Raw genomic sequence first — 21793 nt, 5'->3', positions numbered from 1 at the left:
AATTAAATCTAGAGCCACCTAGTTTTGTCTCTTCTATTTCTACACAACAAATATGGGGAAACCACTCATCGCTGCAATTTCTTTTATGTAAAGGAAAACTAGTTCTGCCCCTATCTGGCTTCTGGTCTTCTCGGTCTGGGTCATAGTCCATCTCAGTAGACAGGAAAACTCCAAGGGGAAGGGGGGTTTTCTCTTGAGTCTTATTACAAATACAAGGTGACAGGTGTTAGCCACAGCCCCAAAGCAACTAAGATGTGCTTAGATGTACAGATTTTACCAACACCACTTGAGGATGAGAGTTCCAGGTTTCTGTATGGTTGACCCACTGCCCACAGCACAGTGTAAGAACACGCTGAAGCTTTCAGAAGGCTGTAAGATTGAACATTCGAGAGCAAGAAGGGACCACGGGGAATCTGTTGTTGCTAAGACATGTGTCCCTTGGTGTTATAGTAAATCCACCCACTGGGCTGTGAGCTATGGAGGGCAGAGACCAGCCTTTCAGTTAATTGCCAGCAATGAGCTAAATTGTCTTTCCTGCTCCGGGAAGTCAGAAGCTTGGTGGTGGAGTGACTGATAAAACCAGTACCAGGCATCTGAGAGGTGCTCAGGGAAGTAGTGTTGAATCAAACTGATTTGAAAGTTGAGCAAGGACTACCTATATCATCAAGGGTTGAAGTCAGTCCCAGGAACTACACCAGTTCTCAGGGAGTGGCCTTGACCGCCAGTCTAAGTACCTTACGAAGTCCTCTGTATTCTTCCATGTATTAACAGACAGATTAATTCACTTAGCAGGCACTTCACATCCGTTGTCAGCCAGGTAAGCTGCCAAATGCCAGGGACGCTGATACAGAAAATATGATCTCTTCCTTCTAGGAATGTGTGCTTTCACGGAGAAGCCTGGCAAACAGTTAAAATGCTTTTTATTTATTTTTTTGTTACATTTTTTAAAATTTTTATTTTATTATGTTAGTCACCATACATTACATCATTAGTTTTTGATGTAGTGTTCCATGATTCATTGTTTGCGTATAACACCCAATGCTCCACGCAGTACGTGCCCTCCTTAATACCCATCACCAGGCTAACCCATCCCCCTACCCTCCTCCCCTCTAGAACCCTCAGTTTGTTTCTCAGAGTCCATCGTCTCTCATGATTCGTCTCCCCCTCTGATTTCCCCCCCCCCCCATAAAATGCTTTTTAATTGTAGTTGTGGGAGAGATAAGCAGGTGCTCAGAAAGTACCACAGAAGGAAAGACACCCTCACCAAGGAAGGTGCTGGGATGAAAGAATTTACTTACTGAAGGCCTCTGGCAGGTGCTTGGAGGATGCAAGAAACAAGGGCCAAACTTGATAGAAGTCCCAACGGGATGATTAGGGATCTCAGTGAGCAAGATAAGACAGCTGAGGGTTAATGGTGAAGGAAATGCTGGAAAGTGGTCAGATCTGATCTTTCTCACGGAGACAGACTTAGCAGCTCTCTTGTCAGTGGTAGGGGCCATGTGAAATGGTTTGTGGATCTTTTGTGACCTTCTTTGTTGTGAGTTTACTTACCGTAGACCTCATTATGTACATCTTTGAACATGGCTTTGGAAAACTCTAAGACATCAGCATTCGTTAGAATTGTTCTACGAAGGGTCTGGAAATCCGCTTTGATGAGAAACATTGTGGCTGCCCTTACTGGAGTTCTGCTATCAACATAGCTTTCCTTGGGTCGAGTCTTCAAGTCTACTGCTGACTACTCCATAAGGGAAAAAAAAAAATAATTGAGAAATTGATCTGCATAAAACAAACAATGAAAATTCTTAAAACAGCTTTATTATTTTTTTAATGATCTGACTGCCAGTTCTTGAAGGTTAATGCAGATTGTCCTAACGCTAGACAAAAAGTAAGTCTAAAAATTTCAGAGATTGCATAGAATTTTACTAACCATGGGATCTCCGATCCTTTGAGACTCTTCTCTGGTTTGAAGCAGAGCGCTATATTCAAGATGTGGCCTCCCCAGGAGGGAGCCCAGAGCATTGATTGGCTTCACTGCTTAACACCCCCATTCTCCCCTGTTGGCTCTGGTGGCAACTTTCTGACACCTGGGGTCAAATCACTCATCTGGTCTTAACCCTGTAAACTTGTAGGGAAGGAAATTGAAATCAGAGAGGTAACAGGGCTGGATAAGAGCAGGTCTCCTGATTTCTGGTCCAGTGTGCCTTTATAAAACTTTCACGCTCAGTCTCACACTCCGGTCATTTGGGACTAAACCGAAGCTTGCAGCTCTTGGGCTAATGAAGGAAGTCAGCTTCTCCATGGCCATCATTTAGCATAGCAACACCATGGTTCCATGGTGGGTATTCCCGTGCCAGGAACTGTGCTAAGCGTTTGACATGAATCACCTCATTTACTCTTCGGGTTCAATTACCTTCCCCATTTGACGTCCAGAGGTTAAGTAACTTGTCTGAGGTTAGCCTGCTTTTCAGGGGATGAGCAAGAATTCTCAAGCACAGGCTCCTTGGACTCTAGAGACCCAACTTTTAATCAGTAACCATCTTGTCTCCCTTTTCTCATCTTGTCAGTTCCGTTTAATTCAGAGCAGCTGGGGAACTAAGGATTTTAGTCCTGATGAGAGAGTTCGTTTTGTTTTTGTTTGTTTTTTTTAATTTGGGAAGTTTTCAGACCTTGAACTTTTTGTGCTCTTAAATTACAAGTCAGAAGGTGCCCTTGAGGGGAAAAAAGGATTTCTGTCGTCATTGCCAGGGCTGGGCTAAGAACTCTCTTCTTGATTCAGATTTTTATTTTTCACTCATTAGACACTTCTCCTGCCATTTGCGGACTCAGTGAGTGTCTTAACCCATTTTACAATACTTCCAGCTGAGTCGTTGAAGACCTGTAAAATTTTTTGCATAGATGATAAAAGCTCCAGCATTATTCCATTTTCTGTCCTCTCTTCCCTCCTTCCCTCACCCTTCACCTAGGAAAGTTTCTAGTATAGTAACAGGATCAGCTTTGACTAAGCTCCAGGCATAGAAATGTTGTGATGGCCCAAAGGGAGAGAAAAAAATGTGCCCCCCCCCCCCCCCCCGCCCCAGCCTGTTCCATCAGCTGAGAGGATATTTCAGAAGGGAGCTGCTGGGCTCTATGGAAACTGATCTGGGCGTGGATTTACTTAATCAGGATGGTTACAGGTCCCTTACTATCCTGTGACTTGACTTCCCAGTTCCTCAGGATCCCCACTGGTAAAACGATGATCTTTTCCTGGGACAGTTGGGTGGTATTAAAGAAACAGTAGGTAGACTTTATTTTGCACAGAACATGAACAAAGAAATCAAAGAGTTGTGCTTCCCAAATCATTATAGCCAATGATTTCTAGACCCATTGGAAATCAAAGGACTGGAAAAGCACACCACCACCTATGTGATTTATTCCTGATTGCTCAGCACACGATCACTTCATTGGTTTCTCCTGAGTCTAATCCTATCTGAAGATGACATAAAATTTTTTTTCCCTCCTCTTTCCAGTAAAAGTAACCCAGAGCTTACTTTTCTGCTTTCCCTTACATGTGTGGGGCTGGACCACCAATTATCCCTTTCCTGTAAGAGTAGTGAATACAGTCATTCCTTCTGTAAACGCTTACTGGGTACCTGCTCTGGGCAAGGCACAGCGAGGCTGCTGTGGGGGTTGGAGGCAGTCTGAGGCTGCTCTCGCCCTCTTGGACCTTCACGAAATCAACACATAATCCTCTGTTGTCTCTGGCTTGTAATATCGCTGTTCATCCTCTGCCTCCCTTCACCTGGACACTGAGCTGCTAAGTGTTACCCTGAGCGAAGTCTCAGGAGTGTGCTCAGCAGGTGCATAGTTTTGACGGTCCTTTCTGAGTAGCCAAGACTCTGTAGGGTTTGCTGGGAGCTGTGGTCCAGGCCGGCTGCCGCCAGGGGGGTGCGCCTAGAGAGGATTGCTGACAGCCCCCCGGGTGCCGTAAATGCATCACATTTCCATGAACATTGACACAACAGACTCTGGGGTGAGCCATCCAAAACACACAGCAGGAGAGAAGGAAGCTGGATCGGGGAGAGCCTCAGCTCTTGGGTCTTCATGCTGAAAATGTGTCAGGTTTGATGACAGTGATGAAAATGTGTTTTCTCTCTCCTTCCTCCAGCCTCAGCCCCGGGGCTCCTGTAATTGACTGCGGTGGGTATGAATTACGAGTTCAGGGAGAGGGAGGCCTGCTGGAGTGACTTGGCACTCCTCTGCTGTGACAAGCAGGCAGCCGGGAGCCGGGCTCTGCCTCGCCTTTGCGGAGGGTAGGCAGAACCCCCAGCCCGTGCCCTCCTTCATCACGCCCTGCTCCAGATTTTTCCGGGCTCTGACCTGCAGGTTTTGTCAAGTACCACCTTGCTGGAAGCCTCATCGGTGGTTTCTGAGGTGAGGGAATGGCACTGAAATTGAGAAAACATTTGGTTTGCTTCAGTCAGTGGGATCTAGGTGGGAATATGCCAATCCCTTTCCCGTTTGGCTCAGGGATTTTGGACAGTATTTTTCCCTGGGGCTCAAAGGCATGCTTCTCCCCCACCCTGACCAAAGTAGCTGTTTGCTAAATATTTCAGAGGGTGATGATGGTGTTTAAGAGCTGCCACAATTCCAGTATTTTCGTTGCAAAACACCCCTGCCCTCCCTGCCAAGTATAAGGTTAGAGTTCCGGAAAAAAAAAAAAAAAAGGGAATATAATAGAAACCCAAGTCAGAGACCCACTCCAAAGACGGACCTTTCTCATTTCTCTCTGCTGTTCGGGGGGCCCACCGTGGGGGTCTTCATCTAGACTTCTTCCCACCGGTGACTTCATACTACTTACTTACAGATTTTTGAGCTCATTTTAGGTTTAAAAAATGTAGATGAACCTCAAGAGAACGTAGAGCACTTATGCAGACTTCACGCATTTGCCCCCAAAATTGCATATTTATCTTCTAGCAGCAAGAAGAAAAAAGGACATTGACTTTCAATCCAACCCCCCATTTGATTCATAGCTAGAGCTCGCCAACATAACAATTGGTACTTTCTTGATTTCTGCGATTTGAAAACTTGACAATGAAGAGATTTAAAGAGAAAGATTAAAAATCGGAAGCTACTGGAATATTGAGAAGGCCTCACGATGAAAAAAAGAATTCAGTGGATGAACTGAAAACTTCGGGTACCCGATGGTGAAGTTAGGGGACTCACCCTCCCACCCCCTACTCCGGTCTTTCCACTGTGATCCAAATCGTAGGAGTAGGGTCCATGGAAATTTAGAAACAAATGCGATTGTTATTTATATTTAAATAGCTCAGAGAATAAGACAGCCTGTGCAGTGGAGCTGAATTAGTCACTAGGGAAGAGTATTTCTCCCCGTATGAATAGAACTTTCATGATCATTGTTTGTGAGCCATGGAATGAAGAAGCAAGATGCTGACATACTTTTGAGATTTAGCAGATCACCCTATGTCCTCTGCATGGAGAAATAATGAGAATGACTCCCTTTCCTTTGCCAGAATTTGCCCCCCCCCCTTTTTTTTTCATTAATCTCAGCTGAATCGAACAATTTCTCCACTCTGTACAAAATAATGCTCGTCTTTGTATTCATTTGATAGGCAAGGGCATCCAGTCTTTGCAAATGTGGGTCTGGGAATATCATGAATGATTGATACACAGAGTTGCGGGATTGGTCAAAGAGAACCAAAATCCGTCAAGTGATTAACACTTGGTTTTCAGGTAAAATTGTCACTCTTTCAGATGTCTCCAACTTCAGGTGTACTAAGGACAGAATGAGATGTAACTTGTCATGTTGAATAGGTTTTATTCCATTGCCTGGGCTTTCAAATTGCTTAGAGGATGATTATTCAAAAAACAAATACATATAGAATGAAGTCATGCCACTGTATTTTTAGTGCAGTGATAATCTTGATCCCAGAGTGAAGCTGGAGGGAATTATGTGCTGTCCCAGTTTAATCCCTGAATTAAGATTGCATTTAATCAAAAGTGTGAATTTAACCCCAGGTGCTTTCAGACAAGTAGGATTAATTTTAGATACTTTAGAGTTCTATTTCCTTTTAATACTTTTAAGCAATCAAAATTGTTTTCAAAGTTCCTCTCGTTGCTTAAATTGTCCTAAAGTTTAAAATACAAGAAACTGAAATCCAAGCTAGAAAATGCAAGATTCTTTTGATATAATCATGCCATTCAACAGTACTCTAATGAATTCATGTCACCATGTGCTGGGTGTATCTGCGCATACATACACACACACACACACACACACTTTTTTCTTTTTAAACAAATTCAATTCTGTTTTACCCATTAGAAAGCATTTTGGCATGACTAGGAATAGGAAGCTTTTTTTTTTTTCTTTGAGAGGGCAAATTAAACTTGTCTCAAGAAACAAATGCATTAATTTGAGACAAATATAAGTATCTTGCCTTCAAGGGATTTTAAGAATGTTTAAAGAGCAACACATCAATGGGGGAAATGAACCTGAAATCTTCTAAGATTAGCTTTCCTAGAAAGGTAAAGGTAAAACAAAAATAATACACTGTCATTGAAAGTCGGCAAGAAACTTTTGCTGATGGGTATTATTACTAGTGACCAGGATGGGCAAAGCCTTAAATTTAAATGTTTAAAAATAAGCTTTCTTTAAAGAAATAGGTCCTAATATTTTCTTATCAGTTGGCACCTTTCCTCACTTAACTTTGAGTTGGTTTCTAGTCATTGCCTTGATCTTTATATTTTTCCCTCCATAAATGCTTTTAAATATTATATTTATTTATTTATTAGAAAGTGAGCCAGTGTGTGCGGGGGCGGGGGCCAGAGGGGGAGAGAGAGAGAGAGAGAGAGAGAATTTCAAGCAGACGCTATGCTGCACATGGATCCCAAAGCGGGGCTCGATCTCATGCCCCTGAGGTCATGACCTGGGCTGAAATCAAGAGTCAAACACTTAACCATTTGAGCCACCCAAGGGCCCCCATGAATGCTTGTAAAATCACATTTTGTCTGCTCTGTACTTTGATTATGGACCAGTCCTTGACCACCAAAATGTGGGAGATGTTCTTTATCACTGGGAGAAAGTATCACTAGCACTGTGGGATCCATTGACTTTATTGAATCTTTGGCTCTTGCAGGTTATAGAATGACAACTGGTATGTACAGTAATGTTCCAGGTTCTCAACCTTTGTCAACAACTACTTAGTTATTTTGTGTTTATCCATTTTAATTGTGGATACTGTTTTTTGTTGCTTCTGAGATTTAGACTGGGGAGGTGGGGGAAATGATCCCATCTCAAAAGATCAAAATCTATAGAGCAGTAGATTCGAAGTTGGGGGCAGGTATGGTTGTCAAACCAAGAAGGGTTCCATGATACATTAAAAATATATAGAGTTGTATGGTGACTAACATAATAAAATAAAATTTAAAAGACAAAAATATATAAAATTATATACAGAAAGAACACATCCTTCATTAATACCTTAACATTCTCTTCATTCCTAGTAGCATCATCATCCTCATGCTACCATCTTACTGTTGTTGAAAAACAAAATACCCTATTATACTGTGTAGGATTAAGCAGATACCCTTTTTTGTACTCTCTCCAGTTTAAAATTTCCTGCTATTTTTTTAAATAACTAGAAAACTTTAGATACACCTACTGAAAAAATGTATTAATGCAATGTGAAAATATTGTCCATCCATCTCCAACTATTTATGGGGGGCCTACTGCTAAACATTGCCCTTGGTACTAGGGATACTAAGACCTAGTTCCTTTCTCCCAAGGACGTGGGAGGAAAACGTGCAGTCAGAATACAAAGTACTAAGTCCTGCAGGGCCTCCATTTGTAGAACACATTCTGTTTTGAGTCTCCCAACACTTTTACAACATTTTACGTACGAAAATCCGGAATGCCAGCATTTATGTGATTTGCCCAGAGTGGCAAGGCTAATGATTGGTGGTCTACCAAGAACTCAGGTGGCGTGCCTTCCCATCTCAGGAGTCTGCACTAACAAACCGTGGCATGGGCTAGTAACAGCTGCGCGGATAAAGAACACACACTAGATATTTCTACATAGAGCCCCAGAAATAATTACTTTGTTTTTAATGTAGCCTACTTCAATGTTAAATTGTTTTGCAAGATTTGTCCAACAGCTCTGATACCCTTTTTCACAGAGTTGCAGTGGTGAGTCATTGATAATGTCTGAAGTCGCCGGCTTAAGTCACTATGTCTTCTGCTCCCTAGTATAGTGTTCTAAACCTGCTCCTATGCTAAATAGCACTTTCTTCCCCTTCCCTTGTACTTGAATGCTTTGTACTTGGGACCCTCTCTGCCCTAGAAATGATTTAATAGTTTCTCTGCTATTTAGATGACATTGAACTTGTGATTTTTACTGTACAACTGAAAGGTCACAATCTGCCTTGAAGCCCCTTGCTAGACCAGTTTATAGTGATGAGCATCACAAGGGTACCACCCATAGAGATGGGCAAGAGGGTCCCCTGCCGAGGACCTTGTTTAGCCTTCTTTCAGCTGAGTTTGTTCCCATCAGCTGAGAAGGTGGTGGGTCTTTGGGGACATGCCCACCTTGAACCTGTGTCACTTCCAGATCATATTTTTGGTACCCAGGAGCCCAGAACTAGTTGACCAGATGTCTGGGAATCAGCTTCCATGATGTGTGAAAGCCTCTTTCTTTATCCACCGGAGGGTGCAAGGCACTACTGGTATACCCACCCCTGGGCCCTGAGGGATTGCCTTGGGCATCTGTGGCCTATGGATGAGCTGCAGACAAAAATACAGACATCTGGTCCTTCCAGGTCTTTTTCATTAACGACTCATGTCGCCTGTAATATTTTCTTTTGAGACATTTATATGGCTGGGTCCTTATTACTCAGAATTCTATTAAAGAGGTCTTTCTCGACCACCTTTTCTATAGTATCCTCCACCTTCACAATCTCTCCATCACCGTATGCTAATTACTTTTTGTGCTATGAAATTCTTTTACATAATCTTTGATTTATTTACATGCTTATGGTCTACCTTTCATTAGAATGGAAACTGCCTGAAGGTGGGAAATTGGTTATTTTGTTCAGTGCCATCCTACAGCGTCCAGAAGAGCGCCCGCTGCATAGTGGATAGTTTATATAACATTTTTGGAGTAAATAGACAAAGAAAGTGCCTTGAGGGTGGGAGTAAATTTTACTGCTTTAATTGGATGCAACATTTATATTTTCCTTCCACATGTCATCTTATCAGAAGTGAGGAGAAAAAAAAACTCCGAACAAGTTAAGAAATTAAATGTTTAGAAGCATGCACATGTTAGTGGAATCATTTAAGGGGCGAAATAGGACTGGAATTCCCTGAAAGTAAGGAATGCGGTTAGACCAATAATGGTATGAGTTTTCCGCTGAACGAAGAGGGCGGTGAAATTGATGACCCACTTCTGAAAGTTTGGTTCTATTGGAAAAAGCCAACTAATTAGAAAATGTTACAGCAGTTAAAGTTCTTCACTTGGGCCTGTATTGTCTTCGATTACACTGCTCTGATTGCACATGCAGTATTTATTTCACAACTTTCTTCTCAATGACCTTCCAAAAATGGTGTGATTCCTCGTATTGCTGGCTAGATGGTTCTCTAATATAAGCCTCTGGTGTTTGCAGTCATTAAATGGGATTCAAAGTGCCTACCTCAAGCACATCAAGTAAAATCCTCCATCAAATAAACAGTAATGCTTATTTGGTTCCCAAGTAGCTATCTGAAATAAGCAGACTCCAAACAATTGTGGGTTTTTTTTTTTTTTTTTTTTTTCTTTTTAAAGCATGGCTCCAGTGAAATACCAATGTCAGTATTGAGTAACTTGCTCATTACCAGTTAGTTACTAACTGGGGTAAGGTTTAAAGACCACAATACCCTGGATCTAAACACATACTTTTACTGGATTCTTTGATTCTTTCACTGGTTAACTCTATTTTCTGGATCAGAGTTTTAGAAAACTTTTGGAATATGTTAGCTTCAGATTTTAGGGTTTGGGAGTGACTTGTCAGTACTAAATTGTCTTCATTGACAAGTACACAGCCATCATGCACTTAACTGATATATGTATATATATTTTAATCAAGGCAGCTCTTTGTATTTTGTTCTCAAAGTCAGAGAAGAAAAAGGAGGGGTGAAATCTGTACCTGCTCTCCCCCCCCCCATTTTGTCAATGGTACTCAAAAAAGGATACAAACTATGGAATCCTACATATTTTATTTCCTGGCAACTGCTTCATCAGCTCATGAAAGGAATAATATAATTTATTACTACTCCTTTCTAAATATTAATCTCACATCTTCATGGAATGACTTAAGATCATTTGTCAACTGGAGCACCTATGTAGCTCTATTGCTTTTAGCACAAACTTTTTATTCCCAGTCAAATCAGAGAATAGAATATATAGATAAAATTTCAAAGCTAGAAGGAGACTAGAGGGCATATTTTGTCTGTCTTCTCTCATTTTACAGATAAAAGAGCCCACGAAGATTTTGCAAGGTCACACAAGTGGCTGGTGGCAAATCTAACAGTATAAGCCAATTTCCCCAAATTCTAACCACTTCTTTTAGTTATCTATCCACATTTTCTCAATACTCACCATATTAAAACATTATACAAAGCCATCTAAGATGTTTTTTATATACTATTTTTCTCATTTCTTCAAAAAAACATGTTGTAATTCACACATTCGGTCACATTTGAGATCATTGGACTATGTGATAGTAATCAACCAATAGAACTTTTTTTTTTTTTTTTTTGGGGTGGGCAGCAAAGCAAGGTTTATTGAGTGATAATACAAATCTCCTGAAGAGGGAGGGGTCCCGAGAGGGTTGTCCCCAATGGAACATATTAACTTAAAAGAAATTTTAAATTGTGTAGGTAACATATTCATGTAGTTCAAAGGTAACGAAGTATTAAAGGGCATGTAGTAAAGGTTTCCCTCCTATATCAAGGGGCTTTGTGTGTAATCACCAGAGAAATGTAGAGATCATAGTGTTCTTTATAGACTGTCTTTCTTTTCATTTCATTTTAAGTTGTATCATGGAGACTGTTCTCTGTACATAATTTAGTCAGTTACATTCCCTTTTACGGTCGTGTTGTACCCCATTGTATTGCTTTGTCATTATTAATCCCTATCAGTATACATTCAGGTTGTTTACAACTTGCAGTTATTACTAACAGTGCTTTAGTAAATAGCCTTGCATATTTACGTGTGTAAATAAATATGTAGGATAAATTCCTAAAAGTAGAATGACTTCTTGTAGAACTTTTTAAGATACTGTCCAATTACGGTCCAAAGAGCTGGACAGATTTACATTCCCATCATCATTATGCGAGAATGATTGTCATATCGTGCCCTCACTAATAGGATGTTATCTCTTTATATTGTTTATATCTGAAGGTGAAAAAGTGATTATCTTGTTGTGGCTTTCATTTACTTTTGTCTTCATCTGCATGAAGTTAGGCATATTTTTATATGTTTAAGAAACTTTATCTTTTAAGAGATTACTATACTCCTTTGCTTGTTTTCCTACTGAATATTTGTCTTATTGATTGCAGAAACTCTTTATATATGACAGAAATAGCCTTTTGTCTGTAGTAGGGGCTGGGATCTTTCCCTTTTTGCCTTTTCAGAGATTACTGTATTCCTGTCTTTTGCCTGTGTTCCTACTGCATTTTTCTCTTATTGATAGTGGAAACTCGTCATATATTAGGGAAATCACCTTTTGTCTGTAGTAAGAGCTGGAAACATTTCCCGTTTGTCGTCTGCCTTGCTTTTGAAGTTTTTTTCTTTTGCCATACCTTATTTATTTTTTTACATTGTTAAATGTATCACTTTTTCTAAGTCACTTTTTTGATTTACATTATACTTGGACAAACATCTTTCACTCTAAGATTATTTTTTTAAACCTCCCATATTTCTCAGGGTACTTTTATGGTTTTATTCATTTACTTTTACATTTAAATTTCATTTGGAATTAGTCCTGATGTAAGATGTTAGCATGATTTCAATTTTATTTTATTTTTTTCCCCAGTTGGCTGTTGTTTCAACATCACTTATGAAGTAATCTGTTTTTCCCCACGTGATTTAGGATAGCACCCTTATATACTATATTTTCATATATTTGGGGTCAATTTCTTGACTTTCCATTCCATTAAAATCTGTTGACATTTGCTACCAGTATATGCTTTAATCATTAGTTTTAATGTATTTTAATATCTAAAGGGCTAATTCCTCCCTACTGTGAGACACATTTTTAAAGTGAGACCTTTAATTTTTTTTTAAATTTCAGCTTTATTGAGGCATAATCAACATAGAAAATTGTAGGATATTTAAAGTGTACATTGTAGTGATTATATATATGATTATATATATATATGATTATATATATATACACACATACATAAAATGTAAGGATTTCCTCCATCTAGTTAATTGACATTCATCACCATATATGTGTATGTGTGTGTGTGTGTGTGTATTTATATATATATTTATAGATATACATATATGTCTGTGTATAGACATATGTTTTTTTTTTTGGTGAGAACATTTAGGTTCTACTTTCTTAGCAGATTTCAATTATATGATACAGTGTTATCAACTATCATCACCATTACATTCGGTCTTCAGTCATACATTAGATCCTGAGACATGACTCATCTTCCGGTTGAATGTTTGTACCCTTTTACCAACCTGCCCCTGTTTTCTCCCACCCTCAAACCTCTGGCAACCACTTTTCTACTGTTTCTACAAGTCTGGCTTTTTTTTTTTTTTTTTTTAAAGAGTCCGCATATAAGTGATGCCATGTAGTATTTGTCTTCTTTCTGCTATCATAATTTGTTTTCCAAGTATATTTATATAATAACTTCCATAATATGTATTCATATAACTTCTTTTTTATCCTATTTCAGAAAGTTGTTAAATTGCAAAATAATGGGATAGGAGCTCAACTGAGATGGTTGGGGGAGGTAGGTTTCCCAGAATGATCATTTAATGTGCTTTGCTTGACACGTGAAATCTGATGAAAGAGAACATCTTTTGACAAAGATTCTGGTGAGGCAGATGCCCACTGTTAACTTGGATCCTATAGGGAGGGGAGCTGTATTGGAGTGTCCTTAAAACCATGGAGCGCACATAAGTTGAAGTTAATGGAGGATACACTGATGACTTCAAAGGTCCTGTGGTTTTTATAGTCTGGATTAACTGTAGTTCCTTAATATATTTAAGAAATAGAACCTTCAGAGGTTAAGCCAGTGAGGGAAAGCACACAGTTTTCCTTTTTTCCTGGGCTGGCCCTAGTTTTATGAAAATGAATTTCTAAGCATCTTTTCTATGCATTGGGGCTTCTTGGCAAAAAGGGAAATCTGTGTAATGCATTACTTCTGAGCTTTTTCTTAAAGGATTCAAGGATAGACATATGGATAATGGCTTAAAAATATAAATCTGGTCTTTCCAGTCATAGAAATCTTCCGATCCAAGAGGTGCTTTTCCCAGTTTCCAAAAAATGTAGGGCTGTATACTCATACTCGTAAAGGACCAAGACAAAATACATGATATCTGACACTAAAAAAAAAAAAAGAAAGAAAGAAAAGAACAAGAAACAAAAACCAACCCACTGTACTTTTCTTATTTCAGCCCTGTGATCAGACAGAGTGACTTGTAGTCAAATCTAGATGCCAACATGCAGTGCCACCTTCCAGCCACCAAGCCTGTAACTAAGCACTTTTGTTCGGTAAAATTACAGAAGGGATGCTGTTCCATAAGATATTTTGTTCTATTTTTGTACCTACAGTTCATCTAGGAAAATGGCTGTCACTTGGTTTTCTCACATACTTATCCCACATTCGTCTGTCTGTGTGTACGTGTGTGCTTAGGGGAAGTGCAGACTTACGATGTTGTTGTAGAAACAATGATACACAATGATGCGCCCCCCACCCCAGTGTAGACTTGTTCTGCTTTCCAGCAATCTGTTTGAGACAACACTGGGGGGTTTGACACCTTCTGGTTTAGATACACATATAGGTGGCAATTTAGAATTTATGGAGGCTCTGTTAGGAAAAGTCACTGCCAATATAGGATTAGTTGGGAAAGAGTTCCATCTAAACTGATCTGCAGCCTTCTTTTACCAAGCGTGCAAACATGTATGAATTTAATCTTAACTGGGATACGCCTCACACAGCAATGTAAGGATTGCACATAGATAATCTGCATAGTCAAAATTTTCACAAATGCTCTAATTAATAGAGTGATAGGTGTCATTCATGGTGATAACTACATTTTTATGAAGTGGAGAATTGTGGAATACTTGCTAAATCTTTCTTGGTAAAATGTAAGTCCTTCAAAGCCAAAGACTATTTTTGCTCATCTTTATATTCCCAGCACAGTGTCTGGTGCAGAATAGACACTTAATGCTCATTGAATGAACAAGTGGGCGAATGAAACTCCTTCCTTAGCAAGATTATTTGAAATGAAGAGATTAAAATGTTTCCTGGAAATAGAAAAAGCGCATGCAGGCCCATGCTTACTGCTCTACTTTGATTGAGAAGGAAATTGATTTTTCCCCTGTATTTTTAGAAACCCAGTCACTTAAGAATTACCCTCTTCGTTAAAAAAAAAAATTTTACACGCATTGTTAATGCCGTGTTAGTTTTGATGTGATTTCTAATGAGCAGTCTCTCCAGTCAAAGAAAAAAACCAAGATCCTTTTTAGCTTCCCTGACAACCGTTGTCCAGTAGATCATGGAAAGATACACAAACCCTTCTCCCCCACGTGCACAGGTACATGTGTTGGGGGTGGTGGGGTGGAGAATGATTCAGGGCCAGAGAGTCACTTAGTTTACATTAATTAAAACAGGAGCAGAGACAACTTTCATTCGGGAATATTATTTTTCATTTATTGGCTTTTTTGCCGTACTGGTAATTTTGCCTAAATTACCTGTCACAGAAGGCACATAGATGATGCTTATCTGTGATCCTAATCATAAATGGAGTTTATATTTATTCAGGAGGCTGTGAAATTCCGTTTGCCTTGTTAGTGCTATAACTAGGAATTCGCTCTTTAAATTAATCTTGCATACCAGTAGTCTTGTTGAATGTATTTCCCGATACGAGAATCAGAGGAAATTTGTTTGGCTTTTGGCCTTAGTACCTTGTGTATAGCGGTGCATTTTGAGCTCGTTCATCAGTACCTGAGTAGCCCCTCTCCTCCAGCGATCTTTAATCAATAGGCAAAAGTGGTTTGGAGATTTTTACTGAACGGATGGGTATGGAATCTCTAGTGGACTTGCCCTAGAGATTCCCCTCCATTTTTAATCCCTTTGTGGAGAGTAGGGATAAATGGTAGAACAGAACATTTTAGAGTATTTGGCTGAAATAACAGGAGAGATTGAACACAGGAGAACTTAGGAACCAATTAGAGAATGCCACCAGGGCTGATACTGCATTTCAGATGCACCAGTCAACACGGAACGTGTTTGGGGCGCCTGGGTGGCTCAGTCCATTAAGCGTCTGCCTTCAGCTCAGGTCATGATCCCAGGGTCCTGGGATCGAGCCCCGCATCGGGCTCCCTGCTCAGCAGCGAGGGGCCTGCTTCTCCCTCTGCCTCTGCCTGCTGCTCCCCCTGCTTGTGCTCTCTCTCTCTCCTGACGATAAATAAAATCTTAAAAAAAAAAAAAAAATAGAGCATGCTTAGTTTTATGTTGCCATAATGATGACCTGTTTTTTAAAAAATGCCCCGCATGTGTAGCCCTAACATTTAGGTTACAATTCGGTATTAAACTCAGAAGTTCTCAGTTGCTTTGTTTAAGCCAAATTTGTGGCTAAATATTCAGACTTTCTCAAGGGTGGTAGGTTTGAATTTGAGCTGGCATGGAGCCTTTGGCTCAGGCAATTGAGTGATTTCTCCAATTTTGTGCCAGAGACAGGTCTAGGGCTTTGGTTTTCTGATTCCCCAAATATTGCTGTTTCTACCACACGGTGTTGTAGGAAGCCATTTCTTTAAAAAAAAAAAAAAAAAAAAAAGTGATCCTAGAGCATTCGCCCCCAGGATAATTTTAAAATTTGCTGTGTAAGCCCAGAGCATTAAAAAAAAAGAAAAAAATGTGATGTGTAGTATAAGGCAAGGGTCATAAACTGTGGCCCGTGGGCCATATCCAGGCTGCTACTGGTTTCTCTACATGAAGTTTTACTGGGACACAGTCCCACCCAGTCATTTATGTACGTCTGTGGGGAATGATGTCAGGGGGAGGAGTTGCAGCAGAGATCCTGTGACCTGCAAAGCCTAAAATATTTATGACCTGGACCATTATAGGAAAACTATACTGACCCTTGATAGAAGGTAAGGGTGAAAAAAGTGAGTATAAAAATTAACACGATCAATTTGCAATAAATTGTGAGTAAAATAGGCTTTCCAAAGAAGCTAAAAAGTTAGCACGTTGTTGAGAGATGGGGATGACCTGTCCATTAAAGACTAGAATGCCGACCTGCATTGAAAATAAGGGAGAATTAGGTTTCCGGAGACTCGGAGCCCCTGACTCGGCGTCGAGTTGCCGGCATGAAGTCTGTGACTTGAACAACGTTGGCTCAGGACGGGACCTGCCTCTGACCGTCATTTATGTTGTGCTAACCCTGGTAGAACTTGAACACTCATCAGATGTCCTTCTTCTTGGCAGGTGGAGTGGATCCAACAGCAAGTGGTAAAAAAACGGACAAAGAGGGATTATGACTTCAGTCGTGCCCAGCCGACTTACTTCAACGATCCCAAGTGGCCAAGCATGTGGTATATGGTGAGGAGGCCTGGCTTGGGGCGGTGTTGTACAGGGGACGTCTTTGGGGCCTGGGAGGACACAGAAACAGTGAGCAGGGACCCACCATGCCTGATGGCCTATGCTGTTTTCTGGTTCTTTCTGGAACTTAGTTCTTTGGTTCTAAGGAGAAACAAAAGGGATTTGGGACTTAGAGAATTTCTGTTTGAGAGCTTACTCTGTGAGGCTTTCTAAATCTGAGCCAGAGGATAGAAAAATACACCGAGGCGCAGACAGACACCCTTAGACCTATCAATAATCCTGTTACTCTCTGATACCCATTTCCTCTGCCTTGAAACCAGTCTGGGTAGTGGATACTGGCTCTTGGAAATTACTACAATGAACCTGCCGGTAAGTAACAGATTCCTGACTTTCGTCATCTAATAGGCGCCTGCTCACCTGAGGTAATAGTTTTAAAAAAACTAGGGAAAATAGTTTTTTAAACTAAGGACGAAAGTAGTTGGAAAGTGAGTGTTCAGTGGTTCAAGCAAAAAACTTGCAGTGAGGGGATTTAAGTGTGGGGAAGAGTTTTCCACCTGTCCACTTGACGTTGCCTCCTTTGAAAATCTGTTTCTCTAGTCTGAGGGTTTTATGATCCTGGAGAACGATGTTACTTATTCTTCTTCATGAAATCTCCATGTCTCCAGTTTGCTCTGTAATCTACAAAGATACTTTTATCTTTTTTGGAAGCCTTTATTGCTCATTATTGCCAGGGGATTTTTCCCCTAATCTATTTTATTTTTTGCAACCCTGTCACTGCTTCCCTGCAAATCCATAGCATTGTGTAAACCTTTCTTAAGCTTTCCTGCCTTCATCCCTTTTATTCCTTCCGCCTGGCGCGGGGGGGTGGGGAGGCAGGGGGGGCTCTTCTCCTGCCCTTCCCCACCACCCTTAGGGGGCACTCGCCCATTCTTCAGGACCCACGCCTGAGGCCCGCTGCTTCAAGTCTCCCTTGTCCTCACCTATCAGCTCTTTCCTTCCTCTGCTGTCCACGGCCCTGTGTCTCTGCTACACGTGGCATCCTTCCTTTGGCTCTTTGTTTCTAGAGCTGTCAATATTTTAATCATACTCCTGTTACATGGGCAAGGCGTGGGGTCTCATATATTCCCCCGGAGAATCTGACCTAGCACCTCACAATGCCAGAAATTTGTGCTTATTTTGAGATGGGTGAAAGTGGCCGGCTTCTCCCCCGGTTTCCCTTTTCTCAGTCTTACCCAGAAGTGGAAGGTTGTGGAAACATTTTGGACCCAGAGAGAATTTTACAGAGAAAACTCTTTAAGGCATAACAAAAAAGAGAGAGGGAGAGAGGGAGAGCGGCCGTAAAGCTAAGTTTAAGGGGATGTGGGACTCTAAATAGCCTTTGAGTAGAAATCACCTGAGGGGCGGTAAGACACTTGACAGCTCGTTAGCTCCAAGACCAAGGAAGGGTGTACCGCATGGGAAGGCATTAGAATGAGTGTTGGCCGGACCCAAGGAGCTTTGTCCAGGCTGACAAAATGGTAAGAGAGTGTAATGGGATTAAGAGGTAGGATGCAAGCGAAGTCCCTCTCCACCTGTATTCCTCCTTGCCTTACATTTCTTCTTGCAAGAAAGAGCCTGACTGCTGTTTGCACCTGTCCCACTGGGTGGTGGTCGTGTAGGGCAGCTTTTCCTGACCCTCTCATCACTCCAGAAGGGCAGCCTGGGATCTGGTAGGCACCGTGGCCAAGACATTAGCATGCTGGCCAGCCTGTAGAGCAAGATCTCTACTCCCAAGAGCCATTGCTGTTTCTTTGGAAATTTCCTTTCAGTATGGGAAAAGGTTGAGGGAGGAGATTTTGCTTGGGCAGTTAAAATGTTGGGTGGTTTTTCAACACCTATTTGATAACTCAAAGAGGTCACATTTTTACGGAGCACTTCCTGTGTGCCAGGCAAATGTGCTCAATACTTTGAGTATGTTTGCAATGTAGTGTGAACAAAAGTGTGCATATGAATATTGGTTGTTTTCAGAGTGAGGAAATGGTAGCTCCTGAAATTTAGACAACTTGCCTAAAATCACCCAGCCTGAAAGAGGTAGAGCAGAGCTGCCAAACCTTTAAGCAGGTTAATGGTGTCTGTGGGACTGACCTGGCATCCTTCCCCCACCCTTCTGCTATTTATGAGCACTGTCAGAAGAAGACCCTCTAGTCCAACCCTCCAGGAACTTCTCTCCATGGAGAAATGGCTAAAATTCAAGGCAGAATGGTGTGGGTGCCATGGTGGATGAACAAGGTCTCTTGGAAGAACTAAAGTGTTTCAGAGCTTCCTATTCAGTAGTTGGTTTTCCCTTAACCAAAGGGATGGGAAATCGGTTACGCACCTTAAGTTTATCTGTCAGGAGTAAGAAAACAGGATGAGAGCTAGGACTTCAAATCTGCCAACCTTTATGCAAATCCCCATTGCTTCACTTACTGTGCCCATGAGTGGATCACTGTAACTTGCCTCAACTGTAAACTAATTGTATCTGGTTCTTATGTATTGGTTAGCTATTGCTGTGTAACAAATCACAGAACTTAGTTTTTAAAACCATTACTTCATGGGCTCTGTGGGTCAGGCCATTCAGACAGGGCCCAGCAAGGATGGCTTCTCTTTCTGTGGTGTCCGGGGCTTAAGCTGGATGACTCAAAGGCTTGGCTGCAGCTGGAGGATTCACTTGCAAGTGGCCTGGTTACTGGCCTCACCACAGGGCAGCCTGAATGTTCTCTTGAGATGGCGCTGGCTTCCGCCAGGGCAAGTGATCCTATCACCTAAGCTCAGAAGTCACAGACCGTTTCTTCTGGAATTTTCTATCGGTCGCATGTGCCAGCTTGGATTCAGCATGTGAGGGGACTGTATGGAGAGGGTGTGCATGCTAGGAGGTGTGAGGAATGTTTGGGAAGCTGGTCACCACAATTAAATGAAGTACTACCTGAACAGCCTTTAGCACAGTGCCTTTTCTGACACTGGAAAACCGTCAGTAAATCTTAACTTACTACTCTCTGACCCTTTTACTGCGGTACATGCTGTTCCCTCCGTCTGTTGTTTGAACCGCTGCTGGTCAAGGAAGAGGGGGATCATATGTCCAGTGGGAACGCTTCAGAGCATTCTGGTGGCACATCAGTGACCCAGCTGGGGCAAGGTGCTGATTTTCTTCTTCCTTTCTCTGAGCCCCGGGCCTTGCTGCCATGTTTCTGAGGGCTGCTTGGCGAGTCTCCATAGGGTCCTGCCTTCAACTCATTAGCCTGGGCCCGGGCCTGTCATTCTATATTTATCACAGGAGAGTGGAGATTAAAGAATGGCATGGAGTGTGCCTGAGTGTCTCTTTTAATTAATTTAAAAGCTTTGCCCCTGTTGCTCCTCCCCTTGGAAACTGGTGTGTGAAACCATTATGTCTGGCCTTGGGGCTTGGGCAATTTATCCAGGGAAATGTACATCTGCATCTACAGGAGTTGGTTAGGGAGGAGACGGTGGCCATAAAATTACTCCTCTGTCCTGAAACACTGTGCTCAGGCTTCCCAGAGTCGGGAGGGCCCAATCCTAAAAACAGCACTCATTCTTCTTGCATCAACAGACTTCCTTCCGTAGGAACTCTTTGTCTGGCAAAGGGGGCAGGCACTGAGGATTGAGGAAAACATGATTTGTGCTTCCTAAGATCAGTAAAGCCGGGGAGGAATATGTAAGCACAAACGAAAGCGTGCTGGGCAAAGGGCTCCTTCCAGAACTCTCTCTGGGATCATGTACATACATCCAGACTCTTCTTCTTGGGCTTTGGGCTCTGTAATTCTTGCTTGCAGGTCTGCTGCTTCCGTTGGAAGAAACTAAAAGCTCCTGAGTAGCTTTTTAAAACCTATCCAAGCTTGGGGTCCCCCCATCAGAGATTCCTGAGGTTTCTGGGAGTATGGCACTGGCGGTGGGATTTCATCGGCACTAACTCAGGACTGAATGCTGTGTGACTCAGTGCCCTGAGTCTGGTATGGAGTAAATGCTCAATAAATGCTAATCAAATCAGTAGTTGAGTAAACTGAACGAAAAGCAAATCTGTGATGAGCTCCATAGTAGAGAAAATAATCGCTGACATTTATAGAGTGCTTAGTATGTGTTAAGCGTGTTGCCAAACCTTTACATGTATCCTCTTACCACCAGTGTTCCAGTGAGCTAGGGACTAACACTGTCCTCGTTTTACAGCTGAGGAAATTAAAGAAGAGACAAATTAAGTAAGTTGTCCGAAGTCCCACCCTATTTACCGGGGACAAGCCCTGGTATTCAAACCCCAGTGACTCTGACCCCAGAAGCTGGACTACCAACCTTGACATCCATGGTTCGCACACTGGCAGGGGTCAGAATCATCTGGAGGGATTGCTGCCCACCTCTCCCACAACCCCCCAGCCCAGATCTGGGAACCTGCATTTCTAACAGGTTCCCAATCTATGCTGATGTTAGGGTCCCGCGGCCCCTTTGAGACCTCTTTGCTCTACTCTACCTCAAACACGAGTGTTATATGAACATAGCTGGCTTCTGTCTTTCCGTCATCAGCTGGGGTAAGGAGGGCTTTTCAAACTTAGGGGACGGTTTAAAGCACACTTGGTCAATTTAACTTGTTTTTCTTGATCTTCTACCTTTTTCCTTCAGCATTCTCTATTTGGGAAGCTGGCAGCTTTAATGCAAGAAGATAGTTTTATTTTGCTTGCCCTGATTGAAAATACTCTTGCCTTATATATTCTTTCAAGATGCTCCACAGACAGAGGTTATCTGACAGGAAAGGTCGTGAAGATTTGGCCAAGTCTTTGGGAACTCAGTATAATAGAAATGTTTTTTTTTATTAATTTTTATTTATTTACTTATGATTTTATTTATTTGTTAGAGAGAGAGAGCAAGCAGGGGGAGCGGCAGAGGGAGAGGGAGAAGCAGGCTCCCTGCTCAGCAGGGAGCCCGATGCAGGACTCGATCCCAAGACCCCGGGAT

General features: G+C 41.7%; 1 protein-coding gene across 8 annotated transcripts in view; it reads left to right on the top strand.

The window, feature by feature from the left end:
* PCSK5 (proprotein convertase subtilisin/kexin type 5) overlaps positions 1–21793 on the top strand; it is a 470351-nt gene that overhangs the window by 69357 nt on the left and 379201 nt on the right. For all 8 annotated transcript variants that reach the window (XR_003523749.2, XR_003523748.2, XM_027616047.2 and 5 more), the window contains exon 3: positions 16703–16816. Coding sequence is in view for 6 of the 8 variants with exons in the window: in XM_027616047.2 (XP_027471848.2) it covers positions 16703–16816 (114 nt within the window). In the remaining 2 variants the exon portion in view is untranslated. The remainder of the gene's footprint in view (positions 1–16702; positions 16817–21793) is intronic.

This window comes from Zalophus californianus, chromosome 13, assembly GCF_009762305.2.
Source record: "Zalophus californianus isolate mZalCal1 chromosome 13, mZalCal1.pri.v2, whole genome shotgun sequence".
Classification (NCBI taxonomy): Eukaryota; Metazoa; Chordata; class Mammalia; order Carnivora; family Otariidae; genus Zalophus; species Zalophus californianus.
This window is presented reverse-complemented; position numbering and strand designations above follow the sequence as displayed.